The 24,194-nt window shown below is 42.6% G+C and overlaps 3 protein-coding genes across 5 annotated transcripts in view; all 3 read left to right on the forward strand.

Annotated features, from left to right (window-relative positions):
* Window positions 1-612: 612 nt before the first annotated feature.
* RPP14 (ribonuclease P/MRP subunit p14) lies at window positions 613-9,093 on the forward strand. 3 transcript variants are annotated; one of them, XM_030307103.2, is made up of 6 exons: window positions 613-751; window positions 4,155-4,252; window positions 4,345-4,429; window positions 7,289-7,365; window positions 7,920-7,998; window positions 8,455-9,093. In XM_030307103.2, exons 2-6 carry the CDS (start codon window positions 4,155-4,157, stop codon window positions 8,509-8,511), a joined length of 396 nt encoding a protein of 131 aa, XP_030162963.1. In that variant the 5' UTR covers window positions 613-751; the 3' UTR covers window positions 8,512-9,093. The 3 variants fall into 3 exon arrangements, with proteins under 3 accessions (XP_030162963.1, XP_030162964.1, XP_030162962.1); XM_030307104.1 differs by lacking the exon at window positions 613-751 and adding an exon at window positions 861-907 and having other exon boundaries at window positions 8,455-8,541; XM_030307102.2 differs by lacking the exon at window positions 613-751 and adding an exon at window positions 870-1,058.
* HTD2 (hydroxyacyl-thioester dehydratase type 2) lies at window positions 8,612-10,091 on the forward strand. Its single transcript, XM_030307101.1, has one exon. The coding sequence runs from the start codon at window positions 8,632-8,634 to the stop codon at window positions 9,133-9,135; it is 504 nt and encodes a 167-aa protein (XP_030162961.1). The 5' UTR covers window positions 8,612-8,631; the 3' UTR covers window positions 9,136-10,091.
* An 8,366-nt stretch (window positions 10,092-18,457) lies between these two features.
* Window positions 18,458-24,194, forward strand: part of PXK (PX domain containing serine/threonine kinase like) — a 74,852-nt gene continuing 69,115 nt past the window's right edge. Inside the window, 1 exon segment of the mRNA XM_030307106.1 lies at window positions 18,458-18,493. The gene's annotated coding sequence lies outside the window, so the exon portion shown is untranslated.

The following is a 24,194-nucleotide window of genomic DNA, read 5'->3' on the forward strand; positions in this document are numbered from 1 at the left end:
AAGTAACAGCCTCTTGTGCCGCAGTCTCTACCCCTTTAAAATGGGGATGATCATAATAATAGCTACTTTGGGATTGTGTGAGAGTTCCCCGAAATAACATCTGAAAAGTTTTTTTCATAGCACCTGGCCCAAAGAAAATAGTTGATAATTATCATCTATTATTATTAATTATTAAATATAAACACTATTTGTTTTACGGGTACGGGGCCAGCAAGTACTTACTGAATAAATGCACAGATGAAACCTGGCTTAAATTTGAAGACAGGACCATCTGGACCAACTCAGATAGATACACTACTGTATGCTGGGAGCCACAAGGGACATCGAGAGCGGCTCCTGTCCTTGGAGTGCTTGACAAATGCTCAGCAGAAGAGCTGCTATATATAAAGTTGAATGAATGAATGCATGCATAAATGAATGACTACGAAGCGAGCTCCCGGACCGAATAAACACATCCGGAGTCCCAACCCCATTCAGACATTCGCTCATAGAGCATTCTCTGGAGTGAGCACCAGGGGGCACTGAGCTCGGCCAGTCTCAGCTACTGATCACGATTTATCCCTAGGTTCTTAGGCGAACTCCGCGCGGTGACGTCATATCCGCGCCTAGACGTCACTGACGCTTCCGGAGGGCGAAACAGGAGCCAAACGTAAACATCCCCGGAGTTTCCCGGGCCCAGGGTCTGGCCTCTGCGGGGGAGCTCCGAGCTTTGGCAGAGTCTTGCAAGGAACGGGATTCAGGAAGGCGCCAGGTTAGTCCGACCGAGAGCAGAAAAGTGGAAGACCATAGCAGAGCGGTTGTTCGCCGGGATTGGGCTCAGTCGGCCACGCTGTTGACGCTAGGACGTGTGCGCCAGGCGCGCGTGCGCAAGACGGGAGCTGCGGCAGGCGGCGCGTGGCATTCTGAAGTACCTATCCGCTGGGGTTTGGGACACTGTGCGGCTGGGGAGGTTCCGCCGCGCACCTCCTTGGGGGTTTGTGCTGCGGGTCTCGGTAGCGGATGGTGGCTGCGAGGAGCGAGCGGGACCATGTGTGCAGAGCGCATGCGCCCGGCGCCAGGTGGGCGCTAAATAAGTGGCGGATGGTGGTCGAAGAAAGTTGAAAACAACCGAAGTGTCCAACAGTGCATGATTGAGCTTTTTTTTTTTTCTTTAATGACTGATTTGGCCCCAGCCTTATGTATTTAATGTGTACTGTGTGCGATGCAGTTTTTGATTCTTGAGAAACAGTATTGAACAAGATATTCTCGTTTCTTGTGGAGTGTACGTTTTGTTGGGGTGGAGGAGGGAAGTACAAGTAGAGAATAAATGAGGTACGTAGTTGTGTTAGAGGCGTAGTAAGTTCTATGAGAAAAAACTAGAGCAGGAGCCTGGAGGGGTTGCCGTATTAGATAACCACCAGACCAAAGCGAGGGGGGAGAGTTGATCAAAGCCATGAAGGAAGCAAGGGAGCGAGCCACCTGGCTACCTGGAAAAAGAGCATTCCCAGCCTGCGTTAAAGCTAGGAGCCAGGCGCAGAGGCGGGAGAGAAATGGTGTGTGAGGAAGAGCTAGGAGGCCTCTGGTGGAAGGGGTTGAGTAGGGGAGTATGGTAAGGACATGAGATCAGAGCGGTTGGAGGAGGCAGGGGTACAAATCAGGTAAGGCCTTGAAGGACCGGTAGGTCCTTTAGCTTTACTCTGAGTGAAATGGGAACCGTTGCAAGGTTTTGAGCAGAGAAATGGCCGCGGCTTGAATAGCTTTTAATTGACTCATCCTGGCTGCTGTAGAAACTAGATTGGGAGGTGCTGGGGCGAAGCAGGTGGAAGTAGGGACATCTGTTACTAGGAGGTCATTTGATGAGCGTCCTTGCAGCCATTACAAAGTCTGGCTTCAAAGATTATGATAACAATGGCTGTGGAAGTGCTTTCATGGTGCTGAGCCTGGTAGATATGCCAGGCTGTATGTATGAAGGGCTACCTGACACCCTCTCCTTTAATATCAGGATAACCTGCAGAGGGCAATACTGTCACTGACCCTGAAGCTCAGGCTATGTGGAGGTGACTGCTCAGTAAACACTTGTTCCTTAAGTCTTTTTTGGTAAAATATATATGACATAAAATTTATCACTTTTAAGTGTATGTTAACATTGCTGTGCAACCATTATCATGGTCCATTTCCAGAATACTCCTTAAGTCTTCATTGTTTTTGACAGCCTGAGCCCCAGGCCCCAGTCTCATTCCCCTACCTCAGGCAGCCAACTCTGTCAAGGCTGATAGTAACTCTTAAAAAACACCTATCATGTGTGAGACAACGAATGAAGTGATTCTTCCTGTTCTTCTAGTCAGGGAAGATTCTAATGATTGGGAAAGAATCATCAGGTAGTTATTTCTGCAGTGTTGAAACCAAAGATACCCTTGAACATATAGGCCTAAGACATCACCATTCAGTAAGTGTTTACTGAATACATACTCTGCGCCAGACACAGTAACTATTAAGTGGGTGGTTGGATGTAGCTCCTTGACCTTGACTTGTCATTTTCTCTGGGGATATCATCTAGGAGTAGTAGGAACTAAGCCTGATGCATAGGTTTTTGTAAATGCTGGTTTAGAGCTTTATGACCTTTGCTAAGTCCCTTTCCTTGGTTGGACCTCAGTTTCCTGGTTCCTTTAGTGGAGAACCAGATATTAAACAGTATTAAGAGGTTGCATAACAAGGGAATCTAACTTAGAACAGGGTGTCAAGGAAGGCCTCCTTGAGGTGAAACTCCGAGAAGAGGAGGTAACCTGTAAGCTAAAATTCAAAGGATGAGTAGGGGCTATGCAGAGGGAGAGTGAGGTGGGAGTGGAGCCAAGGACAGGGATTCTCCACAGGGGGATCAGCATGTTCTGTGTTCTTGAAAGATCCAAATCTGTTAGGAATGACATCGAGGTCCATTCCAGGAATTCCTCTTAAACCCCTTGCTGTTTAAGCTTGGTCTTTTGTGGGTTTGCGAAATAGCCCTGTGCAGACATGGCTTCCAGACAGACAACAGGCAAACCAGCATGTGATGGGACAGCAGAACTACCACCCCTCATTCTGCTCATGTACTGTGTGGACTGAGAGTAAACAAGAAGAGGGCCTTCAGATCCTAGATTTTATTCCTGTATGCGATTTTTTTTTTTTTTTTTTTTTTTTAAGAGATATACTAGGGGCGCCTGGGAGGCCCAGTTGGTTAAGCGCCTGACTTCAGCTTGGGTCATGATTGCACAGCTCATGACTTTGAGCTCCGTGTCAGGCTTTATGCTGATAGCTCAGAGCCTAAAGCCTGCTTTGGATTCTGTCTCTCTGCCCCTCCCCTGCTCGCGCTTTCTCTGTCTCTGTCTCTCAAAAATAAAAAGAGAGAGAGACATCCTACTAGAGTGGTCTTGAGAGGACTCAGGAGCCGTTGGAATCTGTGTGCCCTTGGGCAAGTGTTCCCTCTCTTTGCTAAGCCTCAATGTCCTTTTCCCAAAAATGGGAGTGATAATAGCTTTTACCTCGTGAGATCATTTTGAAGACTTATGACCTAAAGTATGTGAAGCGTTTAGCATAGAGCTAGGTACTAAGTGATGATAAATGTTCATTGGGATTATGTCATTAGAATTTAAGAGTACAATGGTCTGGCATATATAAAATCTGGAAACTTTGTCTGGGTAACTTTGGTTTGACCAGAATTAGATTAGTTACTATAGTAGGAGTTCTTTTATCTTTTTTTTTTTTTAAGTTTATTTATTTATTTTCGAGAGAGAGAGAGAGCGAGAGCAAGCAAGTTTGAGCACAAGCAGGGGAGGGGCAGATAGAGAGGGAGACATACAGTCCGAAGCAGGCTCCAGGCTCTGAGCTGTCAGCACAGAGCCTGACATGGGACTCAAACTTGTGAACTCTGAGATCATGACCTGAGCTAAGTCAGATGCTTAACTGACTGAGCCACTGAGGCACCCCACTATACTAGGGGTTCTTTTAAAAATCAAATGAGTCAGGTACCTGGCTGGCTCAGTTGGTAAAGTATGTGACTCTTGATCTTGGGATTGTGAGTTCAAGCCCCACATTGGGTGTAGAGCTTAATTAAAAAAATAAAGATGGGTCAGATTGTCATTAAAAAAGTGAAAAATAGCTTGTACCTTGCTAACTTTTAGCTCTCTTGACTTGATTTCTAGATGTGGTCAGTGTTGGAAAAGATGCCAGCTCCAGCCACTACATATGAAAGAATAGTTTACAAAAATCCCTCTGAGCACCACTATATGAAAGTGTGTCTGTAAGTTCAGTTTCCTAAGTTCTACTTTTGATTACTTTTTTATGAGTCTGAATAGTATGAAATACGTTTTTTCCTTTTTAATGTTATTACAGAGAATTTCAAGACCATGGGGTTGGACTGAATGTTGCACAGTTCAAACAGCTGCTTATTTCAGCCTTGAAGGACCTGTTTGGGGAGGTATGAATCACTTAGTAGATTGAACACTCCTTAGATCTTTGTAAGAAATACTAAAATGGTGCTCTTCCAAATACTTTTTTAGAACTGTAAAACCATATTTGAAATTGCAGAAGCGGACTTTCAGAAATATACTTTGGGTAGGTTTGTTCTAATATGCCTTCTGTTTGATGAGCAACTTGTTAGACAAATGTTTGTTTTAGGCCAATACTACTCACGGTATGGTCCAGATCTGCAACCTGCAGATAGTTTTGTGAAGATTTGTGGCTCGCAGCAGAATCAGCACACCACTTCCTTTACTGAGAAAGTCTCCTTATGTGAAAAATTGAGCTGAAACCATCAGAGGAGCATGTGATTCTTAATCGTGGGGTTGTGAATTCAAGCTCCACATTGGTGTAGAGATTACTAAAAAAAAATAAAAGAACAGCTGAACTAAACAATGTGCTTAGCAATCTTGTTCATTTACATTGTGATACAGCCTCTTATTTTATCACAGACCGGCACGTTGAATAGTCCTCTTTTAGCATTCTCTTGAAAATAGTAGAATTTTGAGAGAGAACAAAGGCAGATGACTCAGAAAATTACTTTCTGATTCATATGTTTTATCAAATTCATCTGGTAAGCATCTCATTAAAATTAAAAACATATACTCCACAAAAGACTCAGTTAAGAGGATGAAAAGACATATTACAGACTGGGGGAACTATTTGAAACCTGCATATCTAGAATATGAAAAGAACTCTCAAAACTCAATAGTGAGAAACCAAACATTGCAATTAGAAAATGAGCAGGGGCGCTTGGGTAGCTCAGTTGGCTAAGGGTCCGACTTGATTTTGGCTCAGATTGTGATCTCATGGTTTGTGGGTTCGAGCTCCATGTCGGGTTCCATGCTGACAGTGTGGTGCCTGCTTGGGATTCTCTCTCCCTCACTCTCTGCCCCTCCCCCGGTCAGGCACATGCTCGCTTGCTCTCTAAATAAATAAATAACAAAAAGAAAATGAGCAAAAGATATGAATAGACATTTCACTAAAAAAGATGTACCATTGGCAAAGAAGCACATGAATGAAAAGTTCAGCATTCTTAGCCATTAGGGAAATACAAATTAAAAACACAGGGGCACCTGGGTGGCTCAGTCGATTGAGCACCCGACTTCGGCTCGGGTCATGGTCTCACAGTCTGTGAGTTTGAGCCCCGCGTCAGGCTCTGTGCTGACAGCTCAGAGCCTGGAGCCTGCTTTGGATTCTGTGTGTCTCTCTCTCTGCCTCTCCCCCACTCATGCTCTGTCTCTCTCTCTCTGTCAAAAATAAATAAACATTAAAAAAATTTTTTTAAAAATACACGATGAAATGTCACTACACACCTGGCAGAACAACTGAAATTTTATAGATAGTGATAACATTAAATGCTGGCAAGGATGCAGAGAAACTGGATCACTCATGCATTGCTAGCGGGAATGTAAAACGGCACAGCCACTTTGGAACACCATTTGTAAAAGAAAAAATTAAACATGCAGCTACTGTACTACCCAGCAGTTACACACCTGCGCATTTGTCCCAGAGAAGTAAAAATTTACTAGTGTTTGCACAGAACTCGTATGTGAGTGCCTATAGCAGCTTTATTTGTAAGAGCCCAAAAGCAGAAGTTAGCCAAATGTCCTTCAGTGGGCGAGTAGTTAAATGTTCGTACCATGGAATATACTCGATAATAAAAAGGAACACACTATAGATATATGCAGTAGTGTAACTGAATCTCCAGAGAATTATGTTAAGTGAAAAGCTAGTTCCAAAAAGTAACAGTCAGGTGATCCCATGTATGTAATGCTCCTGAAATAACAGTTATATAATCTGGAGAAAGATTAGTGGTTAGGGGTTGGGGGGAGGAGTGGCTGTGACTAAAAAGAGGTAGAAGGAGCAAGCCCTGTGGTGATGGTATAATTCTTTATCTTGATTGTGCTGGTGGTTGCGTGAAACTACTTATGTGGTAAAATTGCGTAGAAGTACACACATAAACACGCACACATGCAAATACACAAACATGAGTGCGTATGTCACTGGTAAAATCTGAATAAACTGGTCGATATTAGATTTTTGGTTTTGATATTGTACTACTGGGGGAGGCTTTGAAGGGTGCGTAGAACCTTCCTGTAAATTTCTTTGCAACCTCCTGTGACTGTAATTTTTCAAAATAAAAAGTTCAAGGAAAAACTATTCCTTCTATATGGCAGGTATAAAACCTGGTTCCTGAGGATGTAGCCATGAACAGACAGGGCATCTGCCTCATTGATGAATAGTCTTGATTATTTTAGTAGAAAACTCTGTTGAACAGTTACTGGCAAGAATAATGAATATTATGCGAGGAAGTATGTGGTTCCTGTATGTGAACGAGCATACCAAGCAATTGAGCTTAAGCTTGAGGATCAGGGATGAGACCTTTTATTAAGTAGGCTTCATGCCCAACGTGGGGCTTGAACTCATGGCCCTGAAATTGAAAGTCTCATGCTCTACCAACTGACCCAGCTCCCAGGGATAGGACAGTTTAAACAAAGACTTGAAAGGTGAAGAGTCACTAGCAGTATGAAGAGGTACAAGAAGAACATTCCAGACAGGGAATTGTAAATAAGCAGGACCAGTACTACACCACTACTAAATACTGTTTTTTTGGAGGAGAAAAGCAGTTGACAGGATTAGTTATTAGACTTTAAGAATGGTGATGACAGGGGCACCTGGCTGGCTCAGTTGGAGGAGCATGCGACTCCTGATCTCAGGGTTATGAGTTCAAACCCCACACTGGGCATAGAGATTACTTAAAAGAATAAAGATTAGTGATGACAGTAGTCTCCTAATAGTATTATTCCATACCTAGGTTGATGCAGCCTTACCCTTGGACATCCTGACCTACGAAGAGAAGACCTTGTCAGCCATCTTGAGGATATGTAGCAGGTACAACAGATGGTGGCATATTTGTGGTATAACAGAGCAGAGAGCTGAGTGGAGAAATAGAGCAAAAATGCTCTCCTCTCAGTATGAGAAGAGTTTTGTCATTGTGAACCCTGAGCAGCTTTTAGAAGTTTAAACTGGGAAGGATATGAACATTCATCCACCGAGCTTACACTATACAGAGGAAAACTCATGATTTGCTTACAATTGTAGTGTTTCCCAATTGATGGTCATGGTTGCAAACTCAGAGATGTGTATTTTAGAAACATTCCCGGGGCTCCTGGCTGGCTCAGTCTGAGGAGCATGTGACTTTTGATCTAGGGGTCATAAGTTCGAGCCCCACATTGGGTGTAAAGATTACTTAAATAAAATTTTTTTTAAAAATTCCTAATTGAGGTTCATTGTATTCTCTGCCTATAACATATTGTGCTTTTACTTTTGAAGTTTTCTCATTTAAATTAGGTTTTCTGGACCTAATTTAACTGCCTGGACCGTCATGAAGGTACTAGGGAGATGTCACCGCGACAAATCTTTATGTATTCTTGATCTTTCCACAGTGGTCTTGTAAAATTGTGGAGCTCTTTGACTCTGTTGGGATCCTATAAAGGCAAGAAATGTGCTTTCAGAGTGATTCAGGTAAAGCCCATTCCTTCACATATTCCAAACCAGGTTGAGTAGGGATGAAACTGCTTTTTAATACATGTTCCATTTTTGTGCCTGCATAAATCTAGTATGGCTGACACTATTCAGCCGGGAGTGGTGGGGAGGGATAAGGACTTTGTTGCTTCTGGAAGTGTGAGACAGAGCACTTAGATTCTGGATTTTATGGGAGATGTTTGGGGATGAAACTTAGAGCTCTTGTGGAAAAGTCTTAACTTTTCATTTATTGCTTAATGCCTAGTGCCTTAAATAGTGGAACACGATCTCTGAACTTACTATCACTTATTTATCTAAGGCCACCTCTAAGGATGCTCTTTAGAATGCTGCTGCATCAGCTTTGCTTACCCCATGAAATTAGGCATGTTTCCACATGCCCCGTGTTTCAGTGCAGTCTTTTCCCAATATTTCCTTAACTTTTTCTTTCTCTTACAGGTTTCTCCATTTCTTCTTGCCTTATCTGGTAACAGTAGGGAACTAGTGTTGGATTGAATAGTCTTCAATGTCAGAAACATTCCTCCGCTCTCAAAAGGTACTTTTTGATGCCAGAATCACATCTGAAGATTGAAGCAGTCTAAAAGCTCCGATTGCTGGACTTTGACAGTGCTGAAGATGTTCCCAGTAACTTGCAGCTATCGTTGGTGGGGTGGGCTTCAGAGGAGAATCTGCCTGAGCCGGCAAGTGCCGAGCAGGTGGCACATTGAGCAGATGCATGTCCGAGTTGGAGACCATGCTGAACTCAGCAGGGCCTTCACACAGAGGGACGTGGCCGCCTTCTCAGAATTAACGGGGGATGTCAATCCTTTGCATTTAAATGAAGAGTTTGCAAAACACACCAAGTTTGGAAAGACAGTTGTACATGGAGTTTTGATCAATGGGCTTATTTCAGCTCTCCTGGGAACTAAAATGCCAGGGCCAGGCTGTGTTTTACTTTCACAGGAAATCAGCTTTCCAGCCCCTTTATATGTTGGAGAAGTTGTTTTAGCTTCCGCAGAAGTGCGAAAGCTAAAGCGGTTCATTGCTGTTATTGCAGTGTCGTGTTTTGTAATAGAAAGTAAAAAGACTGTTATGGAAGGCTTGGTTAAAGTTATGGTCCCAGAAACTCCCAAATCCTGAAACGTGTAAAGATGCACGTTCAGGTGCTAGTGGTACTATTCGTGAGGAGCCTCTGAGGAAAATAGGTTTTGCTGCTCTTCACTGAAGGATGGCTTATAGACCCAGAAGCCTGAGTCGGGGAAGGGGAGCAGGGAGAGGGGTGTGCAAAAGTCCTCTATCCAATCCAGTTTTATGCTTCATGCAGACTTGAGTATATTCATCATCTGTCTAGGTTTTTAAAATTGAAAAATTATTGGGAAGGTTATTTAGCTGAAGGTTCTACTTTTAGGATTTCACATCTAGTTAGGTATACATTTGGATAACACAAACCTGCCTGTGTCTGTGGAGAGTAAATTCCTCACTGAATTTATAACTACCATTTAATTATTGAGGACAAGAACAGAAGTCAGGTCGTCTTTGAACACCTACCTTCTACCAGTCAGCATTCTTAGATCCTGTTGAGTAGTTTCCAGGTCAGAGTTTATTGTAATTTGTTCCCGTTTGTACCACGATGGCACCTTGTTCCATCATCAGTGGCATTTGTCTTCCAGATGGTTTTCCTGTTATTGGAGAACGGCTTATGCACACACTTGGACTCATTTATGTAAACTCTGTCAATCTCATGTATAAAACGAGGATAAGGACACCTACCACACAGGATTGTTGGAGTTGATAGATGCAAATCTCTAAGTACCAGGTCTAGCCTGTAAAGTAGCCACTACTGTCATCCATTTTCCCCTGTCAGTGAGGTTAGAGATTCTCCTCAGTTTAAAGCAAACTGGCCCACAACTAAACAGATGACAAGCTAATTTTTCAGGCTGTCAGTCAGTCTAAACCTGGACTAGTTTGAATGCAAAATTTGTTTTGATAATCCAGATTATTTTCTCCCTCCCTTGAAAATACTGTGGATTCTCCCCTTTATAAATAATACATGCTTATTGTAAACATATTGTAAGAAATAAAATGTATAAGGAACACTGGAGGCCAAATTCTTAAAAGAGTTGAGGGGTAGTGAAAATTAAACAGCATCAAAAAAAAAATTGAGGGGTGCTGAAGAGGAAATGCGCTTAATGTGTTAGTACTGAGTGATCATCCCCAATGCAGCCAACATAACATAATCTGTAGTACAGCATCCACTTCTGCTCTGTAGCTTTATAGAGCGGTTCTACAGCTAGATGCTTTGATCAGGAAGATGAGATCAAGTGTAATTGGAGGGATCAACTCACTTTTCCTGGCAAAAGGTTTTTCTCCTGGTGGATCAGTAACTAGATTTTGTTTTTACATCAAAGGTAGAAGTTAAGCAGATTACTAGAAAAAGTCATTCTGGGCACTAGAGAGCAGTGATGTGTATAAATAATATTTTTAAACTGTTAGGTGTTGTACCGTACACTAGTTGGTGATGGGTGAGATGAAAATACTAAAATCAATGTGAGAAGCAAGGATGCCATTCCCATGGGCTTCAGAATAGACAGCATGTGCGGGCTCAGGTGCACCTGAAGAAGACTCATTTATAAGGTGAAAGACTACACAAGCTGAAGTTTTGATACAGCATTGGAAAACAAAATGGAAATTCTGAAAGCTAGAACAATCCTGAAATTTGTATGGAACCACAAAAGACCCGGAATGTTGAAAGCCAAAGTAATGTTGAAAAAGAAAACCAAAGTGGGAGGCATCATGATTTCAGACTTTAGCTTCTACTACAAAGCTGTAATCATCAAGACAGTATGGTATTAGCACAAAAACACACACACAGACCAATGGAATAGAATAGAGAACCCAGAATTGGACCCACAAATATATGGCCAACTAGTCTTTGGCAAAGCAAGAAAGAGTATCCAAGAGAAAAAAGACTGTCTCTTTAGCAAATGGTGCTGGGAGAACTGGACAGCAACATGCAGAATAATGAAACTAGACCACTTTCTTACACCATACACAAAAATAAACTCAAAATGGATGAAAGACCTAAATGTGAGACAGGAAACCATCAAAATCCTAGAGGAGAAACAGGCAAACTCTTTGACTCTAGCTACAGTAATTTCTTGCTCGACATATCCAAAAGCAAGGGAATTAAAAGCGAAAACAAACTATTGGGCCCTCATCAAGATAAAAAGCTTCTGCACTGCGAAGGAAACAATCAACTAAAAGGCAACCAACAGAATGGGAAAAGACATTTGCAAATGGCATATTGGATAAAGGGTTAGTATCCAAAATATATAAAGAACTTCCCAAACTCAACACCCAAAAAACAAATAATCCAGTGAAGAAATGGGCAGAAGACATGAATAGATGCTTTTCTAAAGAAGACATCCAGATGGCCAACAGACACGTGAAAAGATGCTCAACATCACTCATCACAGGGAAATACAAATCAAAACTACATGGAGATACCACCTCACACCAGTCACAGTGGCTAAAATGAACAACTCAGAAAACAACAGATGCTGCTGAGGATGTGGAGAAACGGGAACCCTCCTGCACTGTTGGTGGGAATGCAGACTGGTACAGCCCTCTGGAAAACAGTGTGAAGGTTCCTCAAAAAATTAAAAATAGAACTGCCCTACGACTCAACAATAACACTACTAGGAATTTATCCAGAGAGTACAGGAGTGCTGATTCATAGGAGCACATGTACCCCAATGTTTATAGCAGTGCTTTCAACAATAGCCAAATTATGGAAAGAGCCTAAATGTCCATCAACTGGTGAATGGTTAAAGAAGATGTGGTTTATATATACAATGGAATACTATTTGGCAATGAGAAAGAATAAAATCCTGCCATTTGCAGCAATGTGGATGGAACTGGAGGGTATTATGCTAAGTGTAATAAGAGAAAGACATATCAAATGTTTTCACTCATATGTGGAACTTGAGAAACTTAACAGAAGACCATGGAGGAAGGGAAGGGGGGAAAATAGTTACAGAGAAGGAGGGAGGCAAACCACAAGAGACTTAAATACAGAGAACAGAGTTGATGGGGGAGGGCGGGGGAGAGGGGAAAATGGGTGATGGGCATTGAGGAGAGCACTTGCTGGAATGAGCACCCGGTGTTGTATGTAAGGGATGAATCACGGGAATCTACCCCCAAAACCAAGAGCACGGTGTATATACTGTATGTTAGCCAACTTTACAATAAATTATATTAAAAACAACATTATCAATACAAAAACTATATATATATATATATATATATATATATATATATATATATATATGAACTTGAACAAAATACAGACTCAAAGCCAAGACTGCATCTTCCTGTAGAACTCACTCTCTGGGACTAGCAGCAGTCTTGAAGTATAGGTCCAGAAATGGAGTGTGATGTGATCATTAATACTAGTAACTACCATTTTTTCACTATCTTCTTTTTTTACCTTTTTACTGTTTTTCACCAATTTTCTTTTTTCTTTTTTTTAATTTAAGATTTTATTTTCTTTTTTTAAGTTTACTTATTTTGAGAGAGACGACACAAGTGGGGGAGGGACAGAGAAAGACAAGGAGAGAGAGAATCCCAAGCAGGCTTCATGCTATCAGCCGATGCAGAGCTCGAACTCAGAAAACCGCGAAATCATGACCTGAGCCCAAACCGAGTTGAACTGAGCCACCAAGGTGCCCCTTAGATTTTAAGTGATCTCTACACCCAATGTGGGGCTCAGATTTATAATCCTGAGAATAAAGAGTTGCATGCTCTGTCGACTGAGCCAGCCAGGCACCCCAATGAGTCAATTTTCTACATTAACTCTAATCCTTGAAAACTTTGTGAATTAAAGTTAATGTCCCATTTTATTTTTTATTTATTTTTTTTTAATTTTTTTTTTAACGTTTATTTATTTTTGAGACAGAGAGAGACACAGCATGAACGGGGGAGGGGCAGGGAGAGAGGGAGACACAGACTCGGAAGCAGGCTCCAGGCTCTGAGCCATCACCCCAGAGCCCGACGCGGGGCTCGAACTCGCGGACCGCGAGATCGCGACCTGAGCTGAAGTCGGACGCTTAACCGACTGAGCCACCCAGGTGCCCCTAATGTCCCATTTTAAAGGCAAGGAAACAGACTGATGCTCTGTGACTTGCCCAAGGCTGTACAGCTAGCATGCAGTGGAGCTGGGATGCAAATAGGAGCCTGCCTGGCTCCAAAGCATTTCTTTCTTCCATCTCCCTGTGGGTCTTATAATCCCATTACTGGAGCACTGTCAGTTTCTATAATAGTATCTTGTTATGTGGCATAAAGTGTTTGGAACCACCATTGTATAGAATTCTTTTTATATTCAAAATGTGCTAGATCTCATTCCCTGCTATAGTTGTAGTATTATCCTAAACACTGTTACTTGATGGCTTCCACCCATAACCATCACCTACCGTTTTTCTCAGTTGTCACTCAGTGATTGTCTTTAGAGCAGAATTACTGAAATCATTATTCTAAAGGTGAAAAGTTAAGTGTAGGCCAAGTATGGTGGGGGAAGGGGAATGTACCAGATCTGACTGGTAACTGATTTATACTGTGTAATTCAAAAGTACCTTCTCAATATGAGCACTTTGCCTTTCTTTTTCTTTTTCTTTTTCTTTTTCTTTTTCTTTTTCTTTTTCTTTTTCTTTTTCTTTCTTTCCTTCCTTCCTTCCTTCCTCCGTGCTTGCTGGGTCCCATAGTTGTCTTTGATCTCTGTAAATCAATAAAAAGTTGGAATTGAGAAGGAGGTGAGAAGGGACTACTACTCTGTAAGTGATGACTTACTGTTTTTACTCAGAGATTTTCTCAAACCACTCATGGTTTGTAAAAGCTAGCTATAAGAGAAACTGACTGGTTGTCTTTTTCATGTTGAGCCCTGCAGGAGATGCCAGAAAGAATGAGTCTTGTAATAAAAGCATGGGTTACCCTCATATTAGGAAATTCTCTCTTGGATAATTGAGAGGTGGCCTTGCTTGTACTAGGTCACAAGTGGAAGGAAGTACAAAAGTGCTAAGATAGCAGGCCAAATTGTACTAGCACTTTCCACATAGGGGCATTGTAAGACTGCAATTTATGTAATGTTTGATTGCTACAGAAAGATATACCCATCTTAAGCAATTTCAGCCTAATGTACTGGAAAATTGCTTAACAGATTTTTATATTCTATTAGAAACATTTCCATATTGGTGAGATGCCACTCATTTCTTTTTCTGAGCAGCAAATCTTGAGTAGCAACGGGAAGAAAGCCTCACCACAGCCACCATTCATCTTGTAGACCGATCTGTGTATTCATCTAGAAGAAGAAATTGCTAAATGCACACTGGTACCTCTTAGGTAACCACAGGTTTTCATTTTGTGCTGAATTATCAGTCATTTTTCTTTTATGTTCTTAGAGTATGATTCACAGACCCAATTTACTCCCAAAGAAAATTGCTATTAAATTGTATCTACTAAGTTTTTATATTAAAACTTACTCTACCAAGGGTTGACTGTCACTCTGAGCAGCTGTAGCACTCTGAATGCCTCATGTGTTGGCATAATTTATTAACCAGCTCTATCTGAGCAGAATGGGAGTGCTGTGAAATTAGTCTTGGGCTGCACTTCAGTATCTCCAGGGTCCCAGATGTTTCACTTTCTTTGTTCTTGGCTTGCCTTCATTTGGATTACAAACACAGCAGACACAAGAATTCTCAACATCTTCAGAGAAATTTTGGGTTGGGGCAAAATCAACTAGAAGAAACCATTCAAGTTCAAAATCATAAGAAAACCCAAAACTAATGTTGACACTATGTAAATAGAACAGGATTAATAGGAGGCACCACCAACAGGCAATTTCTAGGCCACAATCAATTTCCAGGGTGGCTTTTAGCTGTAACAGTTCATATGACCTTCTAAACCCTGGGCAAAATTCCTCCATGATGTGATGGAAAATATCAACACGTAAGGGAAATAAAAATGATCCTATCTGAGTTTGATCAAATTTTGTTGTTTTTTATACAGGTCATCAATATTCAAAGAAATGCAATAATTTTGAGTTGGGAGGCAATGCGGCTTAAGAAGCACTGAGTTTTTCACAAGCTTCTATGATTTGATTGTAGAGCAGTTGCCAGGTCTAGAAGCATCCTCAGTAAAGCATCCTCATTTCTTTCCCTGCTAGCCTGAGTAGTTGTGCATGGGGCAAAAACCAAGGTACCACAGAAGTCACTAGCTTTACCTGGCCTGAGACCAGAAGTGAAGCTGATTTGATTTAGATCAGCCCTGGCCTGGGAAAGGTTTCCCCACATTCAGCCTGAGCCACTCCAAAAGCTGTCACATGGTTTGGGGCCTGGTTTCCAGACAATAGGGACCCACTTATGTCTAGGATCCTCAGGGGATCACTGACAAGGTACTGATATGGGCAGATGAAAATGAAATTATAAAGCTCACCATAGTATTTATTCTGAGGGGCTTACTTCAGGCAAGAATTTCCAGAGAAAGGGAAAGTCTGAGAGTCTCTGGCTTCATTCCATCAAATATCTGATTTCTTGTTTCAGTTTCCTTTTCCTAGTGAGGAAAACTTAGACAAAGTTGTTATTTTACAACCTCTGCAATTCAGCTGAATATTATTTTTTTCGTGATCATACAAGTAAAATACCTTCATTAGAGACATTTTGAAAAAAAACCAGAAAAGCATAAAATGGAAGGCATCATGATCCCACTTCCCTAGAGCCCTCAGTTCATATTTTGTTCCCTTGTTATTTTTCTATATAAGCATTTTTTAAAATTGGGATCATACAAAAAATACATATTTTTTTTCACTTACTATCGCATCAAGATCACTTCCCAACATCATTAAAAGCCTTTGATAATCTGATTTTTAATCATTGCAAAATATTCTATTTATGATTGTACCATGATTTGTCCAATTCCTTATTGTTAGGTATTTATCCTTTCTTGCTATTTATTTTCACTGATCTCTTGATTATTTCCTTAGGATACCCTCTTAAAGGTGTAATTACTGAGTGAGAACTTTTTTAAAGCCCTTGATATGTATTGTCAAATTCTAGCCCCTTCCACCAGGTAAGGTACCTATTACATGGTAAGTACTCCATAAATTATTGTTGAATGGATAAATGCCTTTCAGAGAGGTCGGACCGATTTATACTCCCACCAGCATTATTCGAAAAGAGTCTTGTCTTAGTCGGTCCACATCATGACAGGAATAATGATTAAAGCAGAATTTTGGTTTCTGTGATTCTGGCAATGAAATAATCCATTTACCTTAAAAAAAAAAGTGGAACTAAAAAGTTGACTCATCCCTAAATCATATCTGGTTGCCTTTTAATAGACTGCTGCTTTTAAACACGCTGAGACAAAAATGGAATGCAGGAAGAATTCTGATTATATTAGGACCGAATCATGAAGTTCTTTTTTCCCTTTTCACATGTTCAGTCTGTCGTGGCTACTTGCCCAACAATCTCTATAAGCTCAAGATTTGGAGAGGGTATTCTTTAGATACTGTGGAGGCCTTTGCTGTCATGTCCCATTGTGGTGGTGGTATGGTGGTGGTGGGGTTACCAAGAACTTTTAAGTTCTTGTCTGAAATATAGAAATGTAGGGGAGGCAAATTTAAGAGTTAGAAACTCCCCATTCTGTGAACTGTAGGGGAAGGAAGTTAACTAATATCATTGAGCAAAATGTGCCAAGCCCCATCCTGTCTTACTGCATTCCACATCCCAACCTTTCCATACAGGTATTATTATCTCCATTTTGCAGATAGGGAGCTGAGGCTCAGAGAGGTTGGGTAACTTATTCAAGGTCACACAGCTGGTAAATACCAGAGCCCTGGAGATCCTTGTCATCTGGTTCCATGTCTGTCTCCACTGTCTGGGGATGCAGCCCTGGGAAAGAGCAGTGTGGGTGGGATTTCCGGGTGGGGGAAGGGGGGGGGGAGTGCCAGAATTGTGGTCTAGGGTTCAGAAAGACTGTGGAGACTAATTTGGAGCTGAAAAGTTGATCTCAAAGTTCTCTGGCTCTGGGTTTGAGGTTCTTGGAGCCAGTACAGTGGCACTGAAAACCCAAGTCTACAGCATCTTGGTTGAGGGTTCTCAGGGTTGAAGGCTGCTACAAAGCCAAAATGCAGCCAAGTAAATTTGAAGAGCTAATAGGCATTATTAAGTGATTCATGAATCATGCAGCATCTCATCTAGTAAGTAGAAAGAGGCTCTCAGGAATTGTACAAAATGGATGGTTTTTATAGGAAGGATGGTGGGGCAGGAAGGTTATTAGCAAAAAGATTATTTCAGTAAGGTGACTTTCCCTTAGAGGAAGAGCAGGGGGTCTTATGCAAATTACCTTATCTTCCTTTGGGGGGATGGATTAGGTCTGTGTGACAGATTACTTCACTGGTGCTGGCCAGAAATTCCTGACTGACGGGTTAAAACTACATTTCTGGGGGAGGTTGAAACTGCAGTTAGGTTGGGGGGTTAGCCCTGGGTTTGGGGATGTGGTTTAGCATAAGTGACTCCATTAGGGGCCTATGGTTTTCTTTTTGATAAGGCTTTGTGGCTGGGGACAAAGGTGGAGGTTGGAGTCCCGGATGGAGGCCCAGTTTTTAGGATCCCCAGTTCAAAGAGCTCAGGTCTGAGGGTCCTGGAGTCCAAAGGCTCCAACTGTGGGGTCCAATTCTGAGGACCCAGCTCTTAGGTTCTTGGGTCTGAAAAGCTAGGATAGGTTCAGTAAAACCTTGATTTTCTGGGTTTCTGGATCTGCAGGGCTCCGACTGAGGGGCTCACCCTGAGGCCCCTTTTCTGGATCCTAGGATACTTGAGCCCGGGAGGCCTGGGTGGGAGAGGTACAGCTCTAAAGATCTCAAGTCTGGCATTCCCAGCTTCTGAGGCCCTAAAGTGAGAAGCCCAACACTGCCAGGCATGGTTTGGCAATCTTTGGCCTGAGGGTTCCTGGATCGCAGGGCTCAGGACGCGGTGTCTTCGGATCAGAGGATCTCCGGAGGTGATGGCTTAGGGGTGGAATGTCCCGGGTCTGAGGCCGGTGCTAAGGGTACTGGGTCCGCGAGCGGATGCGCGGAGCTTGAAAAACAGGGGTCGAGGGCAGAGGTGACTGTGGTAGGTTGGCGCTAGGACCCCGCGGGAGGCGGTGGCGAGAAGGGCGGCCGGTGTTGACAGCGGCGGCCGGGAGGCCGGCGCTAGGACCCCGCGGGCGCGGCGGGTGGCGGCGGCGCGTGGGGCGGCGCGTGTTGACAGCGGCGGCGGCGGCGGCGGAGCCGGGCGGGCGGCGGGAGTCGGCGCCTCTGGTTCCTGCCCCTGGTGTCGAGGTGGTGGCGGACGAGCGTCCCGGGATGGCCTTCATGGAGAAGCCGCCGGCCGGCAAGGTGCTGCTGGACGACACGGTGCCGCTGACAGCAGCCATCGAGGCGAGCCAGAGCCTGCAGTCCCACACGGTGCGCGGCCCGCCGGTTGGGCGGGCGGCGCGGGGCGGCCCCGGGCCGCGAGAGGGCTTCGGGCGCGGGCCGGACAGGGTCTCCCGGGCGGGGACCGGGGCCAGGGGTCGGCGGCCCAGGCCAGGAGGGCAGTGGCGTGGCGGCGGTTCTGGGTCAGGGGCCCCGGGGCCCAGGTGAACTCTGAGGTCTGCTGGGATCTCGGGTGGGGGATCGCAGCCCCCTGGGCCAAGCTGGACGAGGGGCTCGGCGGTGCCGCTCCGAGTTGTAGGTGTTGGATTACCGGGCCCACCTTGGACTGGCGGAGTAAAGGGATCACTCGGGACCCTCTCTTCCACTTCTGCCCGCCGCCAGCCTTCTCCTTGGGGCCGCTGAGTTTCTCTGGCTTCAGCTGGGGATCTGAGTGGTGAGGATGAGGATATATGTGCCTGACCAAATGGAAGTATGACTTTAGAGCCTACTTGTTGGGATAGCAGAATATAAGTGGTTGGCATCTGCAGCCCCAGTTTCTAGGCAGCTACTTGGCCTAAGCACCGGGAAATGGTGAGAGAGGCAGTCTGGGGTCCTGCTGAGGCAGGTGTACGAGTGTGCTGCTTCCCTCCTGTAACCTGCTCTTTAAGTGGGCAGTGGTAGCATTCGTTTGAGTTTAAAATCCACTGGAGTGGCATAAAGGAGTAATAGGTCCTCATAGTAAACACTATTTCTGTTACATATACTGTCTTTTATAGGTCTTTAAAACCAGGGTTGTTTTCATTTGCCTGTACCTTTTTTTTGAAAAGCATACTGCATTATAATTTACAAGCAATAAACCTAGGAACCAGCAAGAAAACGAGCTGCTAGCCAGTGGAACTTTGGGGAATAATGAGGAGAGAGAGATTCCTTAAATTGTAATGTTTTTGTCAGGTCACCAAATCAGATTCCGGCTCAGAGGCTTGTTTGTTTACCATTGCAGTGTGTTTGGGGTTCATCATCTGGAGGCTAAAGCCCCACAATAGCCTTCTGTTTCTCTTTTTGTTCAAGCTGTTCTGGTGACTTCAAAGAGATCTTTTATTCTGTTGTATTAAAGTGGGACTTTTTGAACCTCAGTTTCCTCTTCCGACAGCCATGCTTTGTAGGGTTTGGATTGTTCAAAGTGTTTATTTCCAGTTAGTGAAATGGTTGTATTTTTAAAAAGTGCGTTTTATTTTGTTGTGCATATCTTTAATCCTGTTTTACAGACTTGTGAGAAGGCACTGTATAGGTCAGAATTTGTACCCTCTGTAATTTATGCTGAAGGGAGTATAGGTTAAGGGTCGAAATTTAGGGCAAGTAGTCAAGAATAAATTATGCTATTAAATTAGGTTTTTCACTTGACTCTTGGCAAGTAAAGCTTATAAACTTTCAGGGAGTAGGGTTAGTGTTTTATGTTTATTTTGTGCTGAAAGTAAAGAGATGCTTATATAAATGCTCACAGATCACTTCTTCCAGGAAGCATTCCATGAAGGCCACTGCCCCAAGCCCTGTGCTCCCCTCCACCTTACCCTAGATCAGTTTATTCTGTAATTACTTTTTTAGTTTTCCTCTCCTCCAGGTTATGAGAGGAAGGATACTTGCTTATTTTTGGGTCCCAGTCCCCGGTATCTGATAGGATTTCGTATGTGTTTGTTGAATGAATAAATAAATGAATTGCAACATTACTTTGCCTCTTTTTTGTTTGTGTAAAATGGTAGTGGTGAAAATTGGAACAACATGGCATCTGAGGTGCTAAGTTAAGGGGTCAGTGCTTCAGCAAGGTGAAAGATGTAATAGGATTCCATTTTTATTGCAGAGCTTTGCTTTAAGAAATAAAATAATTTAGAGAATGGGAGTTCCTATAATGATGACTGAACACAAAAGACAATGACTCACAGGAGACCCATAGAGGCAGATGTGGTGGAGTAAAAAAAAACTGTAACATTGTCTTGCGTAATTTTTGACTGTTCTGTGTTCTTGTCCTTTTAGCTGTAGAATTGCAGACTGAGAAATGTTGCATCAGCCCTGAACTTTATTGAGAAAATCATATGCTGATGCAGACTTTCTGGATTATTAGCTCATTATGAGTAAGGCCCTTTAAAGCAGGAACTGTTGGAAATTATGTTGGAAAGTAGTTGTTAATGGTGGTATGTGAGAGAAAAGAGCATTGTTTTCTATTGGGAAAGTTGAAGGTGGCTTTCCTGCTTGTTAGCTGAAGGGAGATGGTGTCCCAGAAGCCAGAGGGCTATCCTCTCTTTGAAATGCTGAATATCTAGGAAGTAGCTCCTTGGCTGTAGGATAGAAACACACAGAGAGTATATAGTAGATGGCCTTTGAGTTGGAAGAGGCAAGACCTTAATATGGTTTTGGGCAGATACTAGTTGGTCTGTGACACTGGTTGGGCAAGTCAGAAAAGTAAACTTCTTGATGTTTAGTTTATTGTTCTAAAGGGGGTAATAAATGCCTGTTCTGCCTGCCTTCCAAGGTTATTACAAAGATCAAGTGAAATAGTTTTTATGAAGTATTTGTGCATTTCTTCTGTCTATTTACTCCTTGGCAAAATAATATCCAAAGGATTAAACACATTAAAATGTTATTATTGTAAATCAGCTAATTTCTGTCCATAGTTCCTTTCATTTATCAAGGTTGTTTAACTTTGGGAAACAGAATTTATAGCAGAAAATTTTAGGTTGCATATGATTTAAAATTTATGGACTTGGGAGGGGAAAATTCTGTGGATTAGAAAATAGAGATGCCAGGATGAAAGGAACACAAGGTCACCATCAGAAAGTCATATTGGGATGAGAAATTGGCAGAAAGGGCACCACAGACTGGTAGATGATTCTGTTCCTGACTGTGGTTTGAATGATTTTATCTTCACTTTTATGGAGCACAATGAATTTGGCTTCAGGAAATAGACCAGGCCTCTGCTGCAAGGAAATGAAACTTACATAAATCAGAAGGGATTGTACTTAGGGAGGATGCTTTCCGCCTGGGATAGGAGGAAAGGGAAGGATTTTCCAAACAAAAGGAATTCGAATAAAAAGCCACACAGGTGAATTATGGGAAAGTTTGCAGGGACTAAGAGAAGACAAGGGAAATGTAGAAGTTCTTGGCTATGGGAAAGGGAAAACTTTTAAAATCAATGGACTGAAAAACTGCTTACCTAGCTGAAATAGAAACCAGAGGAACCCGACAGTTTTGGAGAGGGTTGTTATCAAATATGCTGGTCAATATGCTGTAGTGTGATAGTGCGTCATCTCAGTTTTCTCCTTTTAAAATACTCTCTGTGAGGTTCATCTGAATCAGGGCCCATTTCCTCTGCAGTTGGTGCACTTTGTTCTTCAGAAACAAAAGATAATTTTAGTGATATTTGAGGCATAACATTTTAAAAAACCTGTGGGAAAGATAATATTACATGTTGAGCTCTTTACTGAGAATCTTTACTCTCCTTGACCCTTTGACTTTTGGAAACTATTCCTGAAGAGTTTATTTATTCAACAGTACTCATTAATACAACAAAAATGTGCTGAGTGCCTACTGCGTGCCAGGCACATGCTGGAGATCTGGTGTTCAGCTAGACAGCTCCTGCTTTCACGGAGCTTTTGTTCTATAGGATTCTGAGGTCTTCCGTTTTCCAAGGTATAGACAAGTCAGAGTCTTTACCTGTCATAACACAGATGGTTTTGAAGTTCCTTTTGTGACTTGCATTATTGAGCCTCAGCTTTTTAAGCAGTGACCTATTTTATAGTCTTTTAAACTCTATTCATACATCATCAGAATACCTATTCAAATGTGACGCCAAATTAGCAGACCTCATTGCTTTCTGAGCTTGACGTTTTAAGGCAATCCAGTGCTCAGTATCAGGATCTATCTGGGCTTCCTTTTGGAATACTATTTGGATGTTTCTTTACAATTCCAAGTTATACTGAATACTTAAAAAAAAATTCCTTGAAGATACTCGCATAGGTAAATGCAGACTGCATGGTAGTTAACTTGCAGCACTTTTTCATATTATAATAAGATAATAAGAGTTATTTTCTTGGAATCTAATCACTTGTCTTCTACTTGGTTATATATTTTTCACCACTTGTCTTTGAAACTTGTGATAGGTGCAGTTGCAAAAGTCTGAGTTGGAACCTTTTAGATAATGGTAATTAGTTAATTTAGAGATTGTAAGTAAACTGTTCCTATTGAAGAAGTCAATTTTTTGCAGCGTGATTTAGGGGCTGGTAATACTTAATCCCCATTTATCATCTCTTTTGAGAATTATCCCCCTAGCAAGATTTCTTGTAGTAGGAATACAAATAAGAAGCCAGCTATAGTTATTTGGAAGAAACATAGGATTCTGGGGCTGAAATTTATTTTATGAGAAAAGAGCTTATGTGTTTTGTTCCCTAGGGGATTATTGTAACTATCCACCCCTGTGTACACAGCTTCCATATGAATTGTGATCTTAAGATTGTTCAAAATAAAGAGGCCTCTGGGTAGCTCAGTCGGTTAAGCGTCCAACTTCGGCTCAGGTCATGATCCTGTGGTTTTGGGTTCGAGCCCCATGTTGGGTTCTGTGCTGACCAGCTCAGAGCCAGGAGCCTGCTTCTGATTCTGTGTCTCCCTCTCTCTCTGCCCCTCCCCACTCAGGCTCTGTCTCTCTCTCTCTCTCAAAGATAAATAATAAAAACATTTTAAAAAGAGTTCAAAATATAGATTTTTTTGTTTTCTTTTTTCTAAGTTTATTTTTACTTATTTTGAGAAAGATACAGAGAGCAAGCAGGGGAGGGTCAGAGAGAGAAGGAGACGATTCCAAGCAGGCTCCATGCTGTCAGCGCAGAGCCTGATGCAGGGCTCGAACTCATGAAACCATGAGATCATGGCTTAAGCCAAGACCAAGAAGATTTTGACGCTCAACCGACTAAGCCACCCAGGTGCTCCAAAATATAAATTGTTGATTGATGATCTAAATGGGTTCATTTGGACCAACTAAAACAAACCTATTTCTACTGCAAGCAGGTAGTGGTTCCTTTCAAGCTCATAGAGGTTTCTAAGCAGCTTCCCATGAAATGAGACTCCTTTATGTTCTAGCTTTTGGCATCCGGGAGACAGGAGAGCTGGGGTCGAGCATGGTTTTAGAACTCAGAAGTGCTTGAGTATGTGGGAGTGTTGTAGAAGGGAGGGTAATAGATTTTTTCCATTGCTTTTTCACCTTAACTGGAAGTCATCCTTGTCAGTGACTTCTCTCACGCGTAATATGACATAGTAAGGGAAATTAAGGTATGGCTGTCTTCAGAGGAGAAGACAGGGCCCTTCATTTTCAGCTTGAAACTTTTTTTTTTTTAATTTTTTTTCAACGTTTATTTATTTTTGGGACAGAGAGAGACAGAGCATGAACGGGCGAGGGGCAGAGAGAGAGGGAGACACAGAATCGGAAACAGGCTCCAGGCTCTGAGCCATCAGCCCAGAGCCTGACGCGGGGCTCGAGATCGCGAGATCGTGACCTGGCTGAAGTCGGACGCTTAACCGACTGCGCCACCCAGGCGCCCCTCAGCTTGAAACTTTTTTTTTTTTTTTTTTTTTTAAATTTTTTTTTTTTCAACGTTTATTTATTTTTGGGACAGAGAGGAGACAGAGCATGAACGGGGAGGGGCAGAGAGAGAGGGAGACACAGAATCAGAAACAGGCCCCAGGCTCTGAGCCATCAGCCCAGAGCCCGATG

Source organism: Lynx canadensis, chromosome A2 (assembly GCF_007474595.2).
Source record: "Lynx canadensis isolate LIC74 chromosome A2, mLynCan4.pri.v2, whole genome shotgun sequence".
Lineage (NCBI taxonomy): Eukaryota > Metazoa > Chordata > Mammalia > Carnivora > Felidae > Lynx > Lynx canadensis.